We start from the raw sequence: 12,827 nt of genomic DNA, 5'->3' as shown, positions 1-12,827 counted from the left end.
TTAATGGATTAAGTCACTATCACTCAGAGCAGCAGTAGGAGTCAAGAGTCTCTTCTAATTTGGTTTTTATTTATATTTTCCTTTTCCTTTTCCTTGAAATCATCATACGAACTTCTAAAATTAACTCATACGAAGCATAACTTTCTGTAACACAGGGATATGATCTTTGAAGGTTAATGAAGCTGAATTCAAATCCTAGCTGGGTCACTGAGAAGTTGTTAATATTGGGCAAGTTATTTAATTCTCTTGGTCCTAACCTAGCATTTTCATTATAAAATGGTGGTTGTTGGGAAAGTAGATACGATATCACACGTGCACTGCTAGGCTACCCTTATTGAGCATATAACTATTGTTATTTAATATTGCACAGTGAAAATTTGATTCTGGGAAAGCTAAAAGGCTGTCCCCTTTCCTAATTCAACCCTGACTCCATCAAATCCTTGATACTGGGAGACATTTTGTTCTCTCAAGGCGTGAGCCATGGCCGCTGGGCCTGCGCGTCCGGAGCCCGTGCTCCGCGGCGGGAGAGGCCACAACGGTGAGAGGCCCACGTACCGCAAAAAAAAAAAAAAAAAAAAAAAAAAAGGCAAAAAAAAAAAAAAAAAAAAAACCAAGATGCTAATAAAGTACTTTATAAGAACAGGTGTCAAAAAATCCAAAGTCTAAAATAAATTGTTCCTGGGGAAGAAATAATGTGAATATAAATGATCCAGAGCTAATTTGGTATCCTGAAGTTGTTATTCTACATTAATATTAATAAAAGTAATAGAACTTTTTTCTACAGAAATACTCTTATAGTCCTCAATACAGACAACAACAACACCAAGGGATGATTTATCAAACACTGGAAGGCAGGCATAGATTCTTTTTCTGATGCAATACGTATAAAACAGAAAATGTTCATGTTTAAAAAGCCACACACAATCCTTTTCACTTTTGTGCAGCATCAGACCACCACTGTAGGTAGGTCAGTGCTTGACCAGTGTTCAATAGAACAAAGAATTGTATAAAACTACTCTTCAGAGTCATGCATCAAAAGAAGACAGCGCTACACAGCAAACACAAATACAAAAGATAAAAATAAAAAACAAATCACACACATTTGCATGCTAGCACAGCAGATAGCAAACCCTTTTCTTGCTGAGTAGATTCTTTCTCAGAGAAATAGATGAAGAATAGTCACTGGCCTCCAAATCCTATAATCATCCAATAACATAATAATATTGACACAATTACAGCAAGCAAAAAAATGTGCATTTTTCAAATATTCCCTCCCCCATCCTTTTATCTTTTTCCATCTTCCAGCTCACCGGAATGTACATAAGTAAAGCAAAATAAACAAAGCTCTGAGGAAAAAATTAAGCTAACTTAACAATTTCTAAATCAGTGGGCTAAAGTAAATTACAAATAATAAATCCTCCATGCAAGAGTATCACTAATTTAAGGAAATAGTTTCTACTTAAAATATCCTAAAAAAAATCATATAGGAGCATCAATTTTAGGGCTCATAACTTAAAATTTATTTAAATTGAGAAAAAGTCATAGATATTTGGTCCTAATATAAAACAGCCCTTATAATACATTGATGTATAAAATATACTGATGTATAATATACTGATGTCAATAAATCTCTACGCAACTTGGTTCAAATTATCTTAATATAAATAAAATTGTTCATGTTTCAGATTACATGCCACACCTGTTTACGGTCTAAAGTGTGTTAATAGAGAACTGAAGAAGAAAATGATATTACTTACAACCCAATTACTATTTATCTTACTTTCAGATTCTGAATATAGTATTTTTTTTGATATTTACTAATGTAAATGCTGAGACCTCATGTTCATATTATATCATAATTTTCCCATATTCTTAAATAGTCTCAAAAATATTATGAATATTATTTTTGCTTGGTATCTATGAATGACTACAGTTTAAGGTACCACCAAATAGATTCAGTTAATCTCCTTTTTTACTCTTATAAAAAATGTTTCAATGGACATTCTATTGCTTATCTGTACTTACTTCCTTCAAATAAACTTTTAGAAGTAGAACAACTTGATAAAAAGATATGAGCACTTCTTAGATCTTACATAATGTCAAACTGCCCTCCAAAGAAGGCATGCCAACTTCCAGTTTTTTTTCAGCAATGTATAGAAGATCCCACTTTCCTCTATACTCAGCACTAAATATAAAATTGTTAATCCTCACTAATTTTTCATAGTTTTTATTTGCATTTGCCTTATTACTAAGGTGTCAAACATTTTTATCTCTGTTTTGGGCTTTTATAAGTCTTTTATGAATAAGCTGTTCATGATATTTATCCATTTTTCTGTTGTCTCACTTCTGAAACACTATTCTGAGATATTAGTAAACTTATAATCCAAGAACTGACATTTGACAGAGGAAAATTTCTCTCTCAAGAATGTCTTAGAAGATAAATGGAAGGTTACACCCTGTATGTGATCGCGTCATGTGGCATAGAAAGTTATCTGCCAAGAATCAAAACGACAAGCATGAGAGAAGCATATGGAATAAGATGCTGTCTATACTCCCTAGTTCATCCCTGGCATCCCTTCCCCACCCACTGAGATTTCTTGTCATTAGCTGTTGTGGAAAGAGAACAGATAGAGTGAGTCATGAATTAAGATCCTCCCGCAAATAATCGTACAAAAAAAGCACTGCAACAGAGGGTAACGTATCAGTTGCCACAAAGATAAGAATGCTTTATGCAGGCGAAGACCTTTGAAGAGCTAAAGACAGAAGCCTCTTGATACACATTCAGTACAATGATCTACTTTATCATTCATTCAAACAGATTTTTCCCCTTCATCAGGGCATCTTGTCCTTTTATTTGGTGTTCAAAACACTAGGACACAAAGGATGCTCTTCATCTTGTGTGCTACTGAAATGAAATCTTGAGGTAGGGAAAAAAGAAAACACCCTTGCCCTAAATTCCCTTTCAAAAGTGAAGTGTGAAAAGACATCAAGCAGAGTACACAGTATTATTGTTGCAAGAAAGTCAATTCTGCAAGTGCAGCGGCTCAATCACTTCCTCACTCACAAGCGAATAATAAGAAAAAAATCCAAGGAGAATGGGTTCCACCTGGGGAAATGGAATTTCTCATTGGGCTTCCTCCTGATTATCATTAACATCTATGGGTACAGCTGTTTCCTTTCTCTCAATAATCCTGAAGTCAATGCTATAGTATTGGCTCCCTTCTTCCATCTCCACAGGGCCTATTGTACATCACCTCATGCCCTATTCTGAGCAGCAGAAATTTCAAATTTATCTTTTCATTGAGTAGCAAACTAGAAAGCCTAACTATTTGATTTAGTTTGGTACTGAGAGGATTCAAAATTATTTTAAAAATTTATAGCCTTGAAAATTTGGTCTTATTAAACCTTCTTGGCTATATAAATACATTTTAATTGCAAGGTATAAGTGAAGTTATACTGTAGAAGGTAACCAGAATCAAAGATATTTTAACAAACTACTCAACAGTTATGACATATAAATTATCATGTATTTAATATTTATATAAAAATTTCTTGTTTATAAAGTCAGCTTTTTTCAAACAGGGTGAAGAACTCGACCATCTAAAAATTCTTTATGACATAATTTTATATGCTACAGAGTATGTATTTATATACCAGGACCATTGTTACATGAGCTGCTTTATGCTTTATTGTTTCAAAATAAAATGTATTATTTATTACCTGAATGGGCTTTTTAAAAGCCATCCAAGCTTCTTGGAGTCCAACTGAAAGTTTGGTCAGTTCAATTAACAAAAGAACTCATGAACAGTAAGAAAATTGAGACAAGACCATATTTACATTCAGAGCTCCTAGTAATCCACTTAGCCTACAGTAGTCACTGAAAAAATGCTTTTTTTAATGGAAACCTGTGTAGTAAACAAATTAACAACAAATAAAGCAGTTTCCCCATGTGGCAGTCCTTCAGCAATGCAGGGGCACTCCAGAATTTTAAATCATCATGTTATTTGTCCACACATAAAGAGTGTGCTTCTTGTGACTAAGATTTGAGTTTTTAAAATTTATATATATAAAAATGTGTGTGTGTGTGTGTGTGTGTGTGTACACACACACACATTTACTAGATCTTTCAAGGGTTTTTTTCACAACTCATCCATGTGCATAAACCTATAAACATGAAAGTTAAAATCTATTTGTAAAATTACCACTGCACTGAAAAAGAATTATATCCATACATATCTTCCACCAACTTCTTTTTACTCTGACGTGAGGAAATGGTTAAGAACACTCAAAGCTCACATATACAATGAGCATCCATAGAGCACACTGTTGTATACAGTATGCTTCTGTGTAATTTTTCTGGTTAAATTTTTCTTTCAGGTATAAAATGTTCTCCTAGTCTAAGTTCATGTTATTCTCTTCTCTGTTGGGAGACTTCTCAGAAATTTGATGACAGTATTTCTATATCACATCAACTCCTCTTAGTACAAATACAAGTCTCCTTAAGCACATAAAATGAGTAAGACTTTAGCTGCTCCACCACCAATTTCCTAGGTTCAACAGGGGAACGCTGTTTTGTGAGGTCTCAGAGCAAAGTGTATTCTCATTGTTCAGAAGGCAGTTTGTATACTTGTTCTCTCTGAAGGATGCTCAGCTTACTGTGATGTTAATATTTGTATTATGTGATTTTGTGAATTGATTTTTTAAAGCCTCAGGTAAAAGAACCAAAGCATTTTTCCCCCTAAATGTCTCCTTTCTTCACTTAGTTCCACTTTACTAGAATTGGACTTTAATTTCAATATTTTCCATAGTAGAGTTCTACTGGGGTAGATCTTATATCGAAGGTTTGAACATTTAAGGGTATCAAGTAATGTCAAAACACTGAATGATCCAATGTATGTTTTCTCCCAAGGAAAGACAAAACTATGGTATGGAAGTGGATTTGCCAAAATTCAATCATAAAACAAAACAAAAACCCCACAATTATCTGGGTAGGCCTAGGCGCTAACGTATCTGTCTCTTATCCCATCGTCTTCAATTATCCTAACCTCTTGCTTGTTTGCCTCATTTTTAACTAGCTAAAAATAAGTTTCATTAACTAAAAATAAGCTTAACTAACTAAAAAAATCAGTTTCAAGAAAGATAGAACTTATGAGAGATGGTGTTTTCATACTTCTGTAGAGGTGAAAAGACGAAAATGCTCTTGATGGAGGGCTGGAACATATATAGCTACCCTTCTAGTCCAGGTAAGAGCCTGGTGGTAAAACTTAACCCTACATTTTCCAAATATCCCCCAATTTTGCATTGTATGTACTTATTTTTAACCAGGAAAGGATTCTGCTACTTAACGTTCCTGTTATTTTATGCACAAGGTGACCAAGATTAAGAGGGTGAATTTTTCTACCTTCAAAGACTCAAGTTTACAAAAAAACTGCAAGTTTACAACAAACTACAATCTTTTTTTAAAGTTAACAAAGCGTGAAATGACATCACACAAAAAAAGTTAGGCTTGAGAGTTATACAGACAAACAATAATTTTAATATTATATCAGCTAAAATTCTGAAGGAAATGTACATACCCAAACCTTCTGATTCAAACAGACATGTTTCATCTACCCCTAAATCTCGGCACCAGGATAAGAAGTTTGCTGTATTGTCTCTGGCAAAAAAGGATCCTGAGGGTGCACTGGCCTTGCATGGAATCTTCTTTAAGGGCAGCTTCTGAAAAACAAAGAAATCTCACTCTGGTGGAATATCTGGCAGTCATCACAGTGACACGTTAAGTGTACATTTATGTTTTCAACAAAACACTTTGGTACAATCTTATGTCAATAAATAGGTTTGTAAAGAACTATAGGAAAGGACATGAAACTCAAATGAAACTTAGTTCTTAATTAAGAGACTAGGAAAATCTGTGCCTGTAAACATATACTTGCCTTTTTAGTATCTAGAAGTAAACATACATAAATCCCTTCCCTGGCTCAGATTGCCTCTTTTCTTTCTCTTCTACTATTTTTTTTTTTGGCCTTCTCTTTCATCTAAGTATTCTGTCAGTATTTCTCATAAAGTATGTATAAATGAATTTCTCACTTGTGAAAGAAGAATGAAACACAAATGCAGTATACGAATATAGATAAAATGTAATACACACACCTGCATTTTTATGTGTATACATACACACACACAATAAAAATTACAATAGAATTATAAAGTCAAAAGAAAGCAGCAGAATTGTCTAACATCCATAATTCTCTATCACCAATATAAGAAAAGGAAATATTAAAATTTTTTATCTTTTAACAATAACATTTTACCATCATTCTTCCAGACTATTTCCTTTTAAACCATAGATTATTGCTCTCTTATGTAATATAAAAATAATTCTGGTTGGATTTCTGCTATCTGACCTTGAAACATGTTTACATTCTGTATCATTTCTCTTCCAGGATAAGAAAACGTTTAAGAAAAGGAAGTGTGTGAACCCGGATAGACTTTTCTATTATCAGCCTCATAAAATTTTAGCCCTGGAAATCTCCCTTACCATACCAAATGTTATAAAGAGTTGTGTGAGGTTTTTTCCTTTAATAGAATATAACCAGTTTTCACGGCATTCCATGAAGTCACAGAATGTGATTCTATGTGATGTGAAAGACTGAGCCAAGTGTTTGGATGATCTGGGCTAAATAGAGCTTTGCCTCTGAGAGCAAAAAGATCAAGGGAGGAGAATTTTGTGATTTCAATTCACAGATAGGTTATTTCCTCTATTCTCTGTGAACAAGAAAATATAAACAAAATGTTGTGGATTGTTGAGGTCATTTACAAAGATGGTTATAAAAAAAATGAAATAGTGGTTTTGGTGTACTGGTGAAGCCTACTATCATCAAACTATTACTAGGGCTTTTTCTGTCCAGGGATTTTATGGCTACATAACTAAAATATGCAGTTACTACATCACTCAAAGACTGTGTCTGTCCAATAGCAAAGGTCCATCTCTTTGTTGCTGACTGAATTTGTTTTAGGCTTAGACATAAAAATTTTTTTGCATGAATGCACATATATTTATATATACATATAACAATACCCCTTTACCAATTTGGTTAAGTAGTGGTTTTCAAAGAAATGCTTTCCTATATGAATTGTAAAAAACAATAAGAAATAGCATAGTTTAATGTCCCCTTTATAAAATATTCATGAACATCAATTAGTCAATATTTATTAAAATTAAAAATCATATATCCCTAAATCTAGCAATTTACTCCTAAAAATATATCTTGCAAATATAATAGTATTATTACTTTAAAATATATGGACAGGTATATTTGTTGCAACACTGATTGAATAGGAAAAAAATAGACATAGGATAGTCAAGAAAGGGCTGGTTGAATAATATAAAGTATACAAATACAGTGGAACTCTGTGCAATAATTTAAAAAGAATAAGATAAATATATATGTGTTGGACCATAAAAATGTGCAGTATATACTCTTAAGCAGAAACCAATCATTTGCAAACACAGATGTACACTACAATTTCATTTTATGACGTGTGTGTATGCACATACATACTGGTGCATGTATATGTACATACACAGTATAGATGGTCATATATAAAGTTAAATTGCATATAAATATGTTGTATTATAAACATGAATATTGTATTTATTTATATAACATTCATTTAGGAAGAATTCAAGGAGGACATCCATCAGATTGATAGTAATTACCTTTGAGGAAGGTGATTGATGCATAGAGAATCATTTATATCTTAATTTACATAATTCCAAAATATGTAGTAGGATTTTGAGTGACTTTTACATTTTATCAATATTTTCCAATTAAATAATCAAATAAGGTAAATCATGTCAGCCAAAACATCACAAAAAGATCTGCTGAAAAAAAGTCTTCAAGAGGTGACTGTAAAGCTTCTTTATGATGCAAATAGGAAAAGAACATAAACAGAGTCAAACACTAAGCCATTTTAAAATCTACCACCTCTATCCCTGGGTGGGGAAAAAAAACCTTCTGAAACCACTTCAAACTGATGAAAGAGTCTGCACACTTGCACACAGGAACTATAACCTAGGAACTATAAAATACTTGACATATATAAGGGCGTGCCAAAGGACATGAGGTGCATGGGTTTCATGGCAAAAAGGAATACAATATCCAGATTGCACCAGAGAAGCCAGATTGATTTGACACTTAATCCACCAAGGGACATAGCTCATAGCTTGTAGAATCCAATATTATTCCCGGCTGCATACCAACCGAAAATCAAAGGGTCAACAGTCTTCCCAAGGTTGCTGTGCCATTTATACATAAGAGTCTTAGAGCAGATGTCATATTTCACTTGAATTAAAGAACAAATGATTCGATAATATCAGTACTCAATGCCTTTGGAACTTATAAATATTTTTTGACATATTTTACACAAAAATATTCATAAAGTTCCAAAGACCTTAGCAATTACTGTATATCTCTCCAAGTTCTGTTATTTTAAAAAAAATATTAATTTCTCTAGGTTCTCATGAAAATCCTAGGAAAAATGACAGCTCTGAATCTCTTCTTTAATATTAGTAAATAAAATAAAAGCAAATTGATGTATTGAATAAAATCAGCTTTCACCTTGCCACAAAAATCTTGAAGAAGAGGTTTAGAATAGAGAGCTGTCTTGAGTGATTATGACAGTGTCTACTTGAATAGCTAAAAAATTGACCACAGATAAGGAGAGGAATACTTCAGATGTAAAGACCTAGGGATTCAAAAGAGAACCTCCACATATAGCTCATCTTCCATATTAGTTTTCCCTTTACTGCTTAACTCTCCAAAGAACTCCTATGGCATTTAAATACCATCTCTAATTATTTACTCAGATGAGTTTTTCCAGACAATGCTGCTATATATTATGTCCTCAGAACCTGATTGATGAATACACGAATGAATGGTTAGATTTGACCCCTCACACTAGATCATAATCAACGTGAGGGCAGGAGCAAACACTCTGCCTTCGAGATTTTACATCTCCAAGGGACATGTTTCCAGGGCCTTCAAAATTCAGTAAATTTATAGTACACATAAAATGCTTCCCATAAATTAAGAAAAGTATAACTGAAAAATATAATAAAACCTTTGAACATTTTTTGAAAGTTACTGAATATGGAATGAGTTGAGAATAGTTGCCAAGCTGAGCTGAGATCGGGTAGAAATTTAGGCTCGCTTACTCACTAGAAAAAGTCATGCTACCGTCCTCCAGCCTCCATGGTATAGGTTTCAATATTTTGTGTTAGCAAAAGGAGAAATGACTACCAATAAAACATTAGAATCATGTACAAGTAGGATACATGTTAATTTTTCTTCCTTTTTTTAAAATTGAAATGTAGTTGATTTACAATGTTGTTAGTTTCAAGTGATTCAGTTATCTCACACACACACACACACACACACATATTCTTTTTCAGATTCTTTTCCCTTATAGGTTATTACAAAATGCTGAGTATATCTCCCTATGCTATCCAGCAGGTTGGTTATCTGCTCTATGTATAGCAGTGTGTATATGCTAATTGCAAATTCCCGATTCATCCCTCTCCCCTCTTCCCCCCTGGTAATCACAGGTTTGTTTTCTATGTCTGTGGGTCTATTTCTGCCTTGCAAACAAGTTCATTTGTATTATTTCTTTTTAGATTTCATGTTAATTTTTCTAATATTGATAGTCTAATGTTTATCCTTTTATCTCTCAGCGGGATTAACCTAAGTTATATATTCTCAGCCTCTATACTAATACTTATGAATTGAATGATGAACATACAAGAGAATGGACGGTTTGAAATCTGAAAGTGTCCTCCCCATTCCCTCAAAGCAACAACCAAATTATGTTGAAATGAAAAGAAAGATTTTAAATTTACTTCTAAAATCTTTTAATTCAATCCATTACCTCTTAGGTTAATCACCTGCTAGGGTTTGGAATTCAATTACCTGAGTTCAAACTCAGCTATGTCACCTTCTTGCTATGGTACTTTGGAACTTTGGACAGATTACTTTATGTTTCTGTGCCTCACTCTCAGCTTCTGTTCAACGCACATAGAAAAAAAAAATGCATCTCATCGACTATGTGTGAGTGCAAATTAAATAATATAATTCAAGTATAGAAGTAAGTATTCAATAAAGATATTATCACTGCCATCAATGCAAGTAAAAATATATTGAATTGCCTATGATTTCCTTCTCTCATATTTTCTTGAAAACATTTCATTTTTTTTTCTGTTACAGGTACAAGAATTCAGAAAAAGATTGGCAAACAATTTATTTCTGTCTTTGCCCTAAACTTAAACGTCACTTTTAAAATAGCTTTCCGGTAGAACTTTCTGTGATAATAGAAATGTTCCATATCTGTGCTACCCATTATAGTAACCACTAGTGGCATGTGGCTATTGAGCATTTGAACTGTGGTGAGTGTGACTGGAGACTAATTTTTAAACTTTATTTCTTTTTAATCAGTTTACACTTAAATAGCCACATGTGGCTTGTGGCTATCGTATTAGACAGGGCATTCATAACAGGGAAAGTAAAGCCATTATTTGGGGGTTTAGAGAGTCCAATACTTAACCCCTTGACTACTTTGTCTCTAACTAATAGTGTCTCCATGTCTTTCAAGTCCCCTCAAATCCAATAGATCCCCTGGATATAGTTACTGAGATGCATAACTATGTTGGTCATTTAGAAAGAGTTTACTTATGTGCTGCAGAGTACAGCATGTGTATGTCCTAGTTACGGTGTTGTGGGTGTTACAGCTTCAGAAGGGCAGTAGTGACTAATTCTATTTATATTACTTAAAATAATCTACACCTAGAGAACCAGGATATTATTTATCATTATACTGCCGCAGTGTCAAATACAATGCTTCACACATAAGCAGTCCTGACTTCTTGTTTTCTGAATCTTACGGTAGATGGGGAAGGAATGAATTAACATTGTGAGTGCTTACCGTGCTCTAGGCACACAAAACATACTTTCAGATAGATTATCCTCTTTAATTATCAAAAAATAATGCCATGAATTAGGTAGATAATAGTATCTCCATTTTCCAAGATGAAAAATACTGAGCTCACACATAGTTGAAATCAAATCATTCAGTCTCTTATACCCGTACACTTCTAACTGCTCCCTGAAAGCTCACCATTGCCTGGAATTTAATATATTTCAGCATTTGAGTTATTTCCCAACGTTTTAGCCAGGTAACATTACAATAAAGAAATACTTATTTTCTTTCACCTATTAAACCTAGAAAAAAATGGAGAGAATGGCATCTTTAGTTCTCCATAGGCAGTGAACTGAAAATTTAATGCTAGTAGTTTATTTTTTTTACTTTACTAGTAGTTTAAATAATCCATTCTTCACAAAAGTTTGAGATAAAATACTCCCCTTGATTACATCAAGTAGACATTTCAGCTATGAAACAGAAGAGATATATAAAAGAAGAAATGGAAATTGCCAGGAACTAATATGTTTCCTTTTCCAAAGGGTATATAGAATGTACTTTCAAACTTCAGGCAATGGGCTTCCCTGGTGGCACAGTGGTTGGGAGTCCGCCTGCCGATGCAGGGGACACGGGTTCGTGACCTGGTCTGGGAGGATCCCGCATGCCACGGAGCGGCTGGGCCTGTGAGCCATGGCCGCTGAGCCTGTGCGTCTGGAGCCTGTGCTCCGCAACGGGAGAGGCCACAACAGTGAGAGGCCCACATACCGCAAAAAATAAATAAATAAATAAAAAGAATTACTAACATTGTAATGTCAACCAGAAGTTACAAACTCAAAGGCCCAGAAGAACTCAGGCAGATTAAATAACAGAACAAAGTGGCTAGCACTAGGGGACTATAAGAAATGGTGGCAATTGTGGAAAACTAAAGAGCTCATGCCATGTCCAGGAGGGGCAGCCATATTCATTTAGTTCTAACTCAATGTTTCCATAAAGAAATGCAGTTCCAGTGTTGTTGGATCTTCCAGTTTCTCAGAAGAATTTGGAAATCTGGATATTTTAATGTGAAAGTCCCCTGAGTTTGAACAATTGGATCTATAGGCAGCTCTATGTGGTTGCCAGTTTACAATCTCAGTGTTCATATGGGGAATAATAAAAAACAAAAATAACATTTTAAACTAAGAAGTAGTTTAAATTACATGCACACTTTGGAAAAATAACTAGGTCATTTGTTGTAGAAGGTGTAAAGAAATAAAAATTTTTTAGATAATTCTACAGAAGTAAAAACCTTCTGTTTTCTTCTGTCACTTCTTTTTTAATTGGAACACCTCTAAATCACAGCTATAGTAGTCAGACTTTAAAGAGTGAGGTTTGAATGGAAGGAAGAGAAATATTCTGTGAATATGAAAGATTTCTTAGAGGAAGCAAGTGTTGGATACCAGGTATGACAGTCCCTCAGAGTCTTAACAAAATTAATGGTAATTGTTAATTAGTAATTAATTATAGGAACTCAAACAAATGATGATAATTGATGATAATTTTTAAAAATGTTTTTGAGAATGTATGTCAGTTTTCTGTGACCTTTCTACAAATCAAGAAATTACCTTAAGGAAATAGTCAGGAAAATTCCTTTAAAATGTATCTTGAAATTTTCCTTTCCAACAACATTTTATACATTCTAAGGTGTAATAACTTATGATTACTGGCAGCAAATTTTGAGTTCACAGGGTCACTGATTCTAATATTTTAGTTAAAACTACTTTTAGTACCCATCTGTATAATATCCAATAGAGAAAAGCATTTTCAAAGGTCCAAAGATTGCCTTATGGATGGATTCCAGGAAACTCAATTTATTTTAG

General features: G+C 33.7%; 1 protein-coding gene across 8 annotated transcripts in view; it reads right to left on the bottom strand.

The window, feature by feature from the left end:
• Positions 1 to 12,827, bottom strand: part of GAS2 (growth arrest specific 2) — a 155,029-nt gene that overhangs the window by 73,012 nt on the left and 69,190 nt on the right. For 7 of the 8 annotated variants that reach the window (XM_024764575.1, XM_024764582.1, XM_024764583.1 and 4 more), the window contains one exon: positions 5,577 to 5,718. In XM_024764575.1, coding sequence (XP_024620343.1) covers positions 5,577 to 5,718 — 142 coding nt within the window. The remainder of the gene's footprint in view (positions 1 to 5,576; positions 5,719 to 12,827) is intronic. The other variant, XM_024764581.1, reaches the window with a different exon arrangement.

Source organism: Neophocaena asiaeorientalis, unplaced genomic scaffold (genome assembly GCF_003031525.2).
Source record: "Neophocaena asiaeorientalis asiaeorientalis breed wild unplaced genomic scaffold, Neophocaena_asiaeorientalis_V1.1 scaffold230, whole genome shotgun sequence".
Classification (NCBI taxonomy): Eukaryota; Metazoa; Chordata; class Mammalia; order Artiodactyla; family Phocoenidae; genus Neophocaena; species Neophocaena asiaeorientalis.
This window is presented reverse-complemented; position numbering and strand designations above follow the sequence as displayed.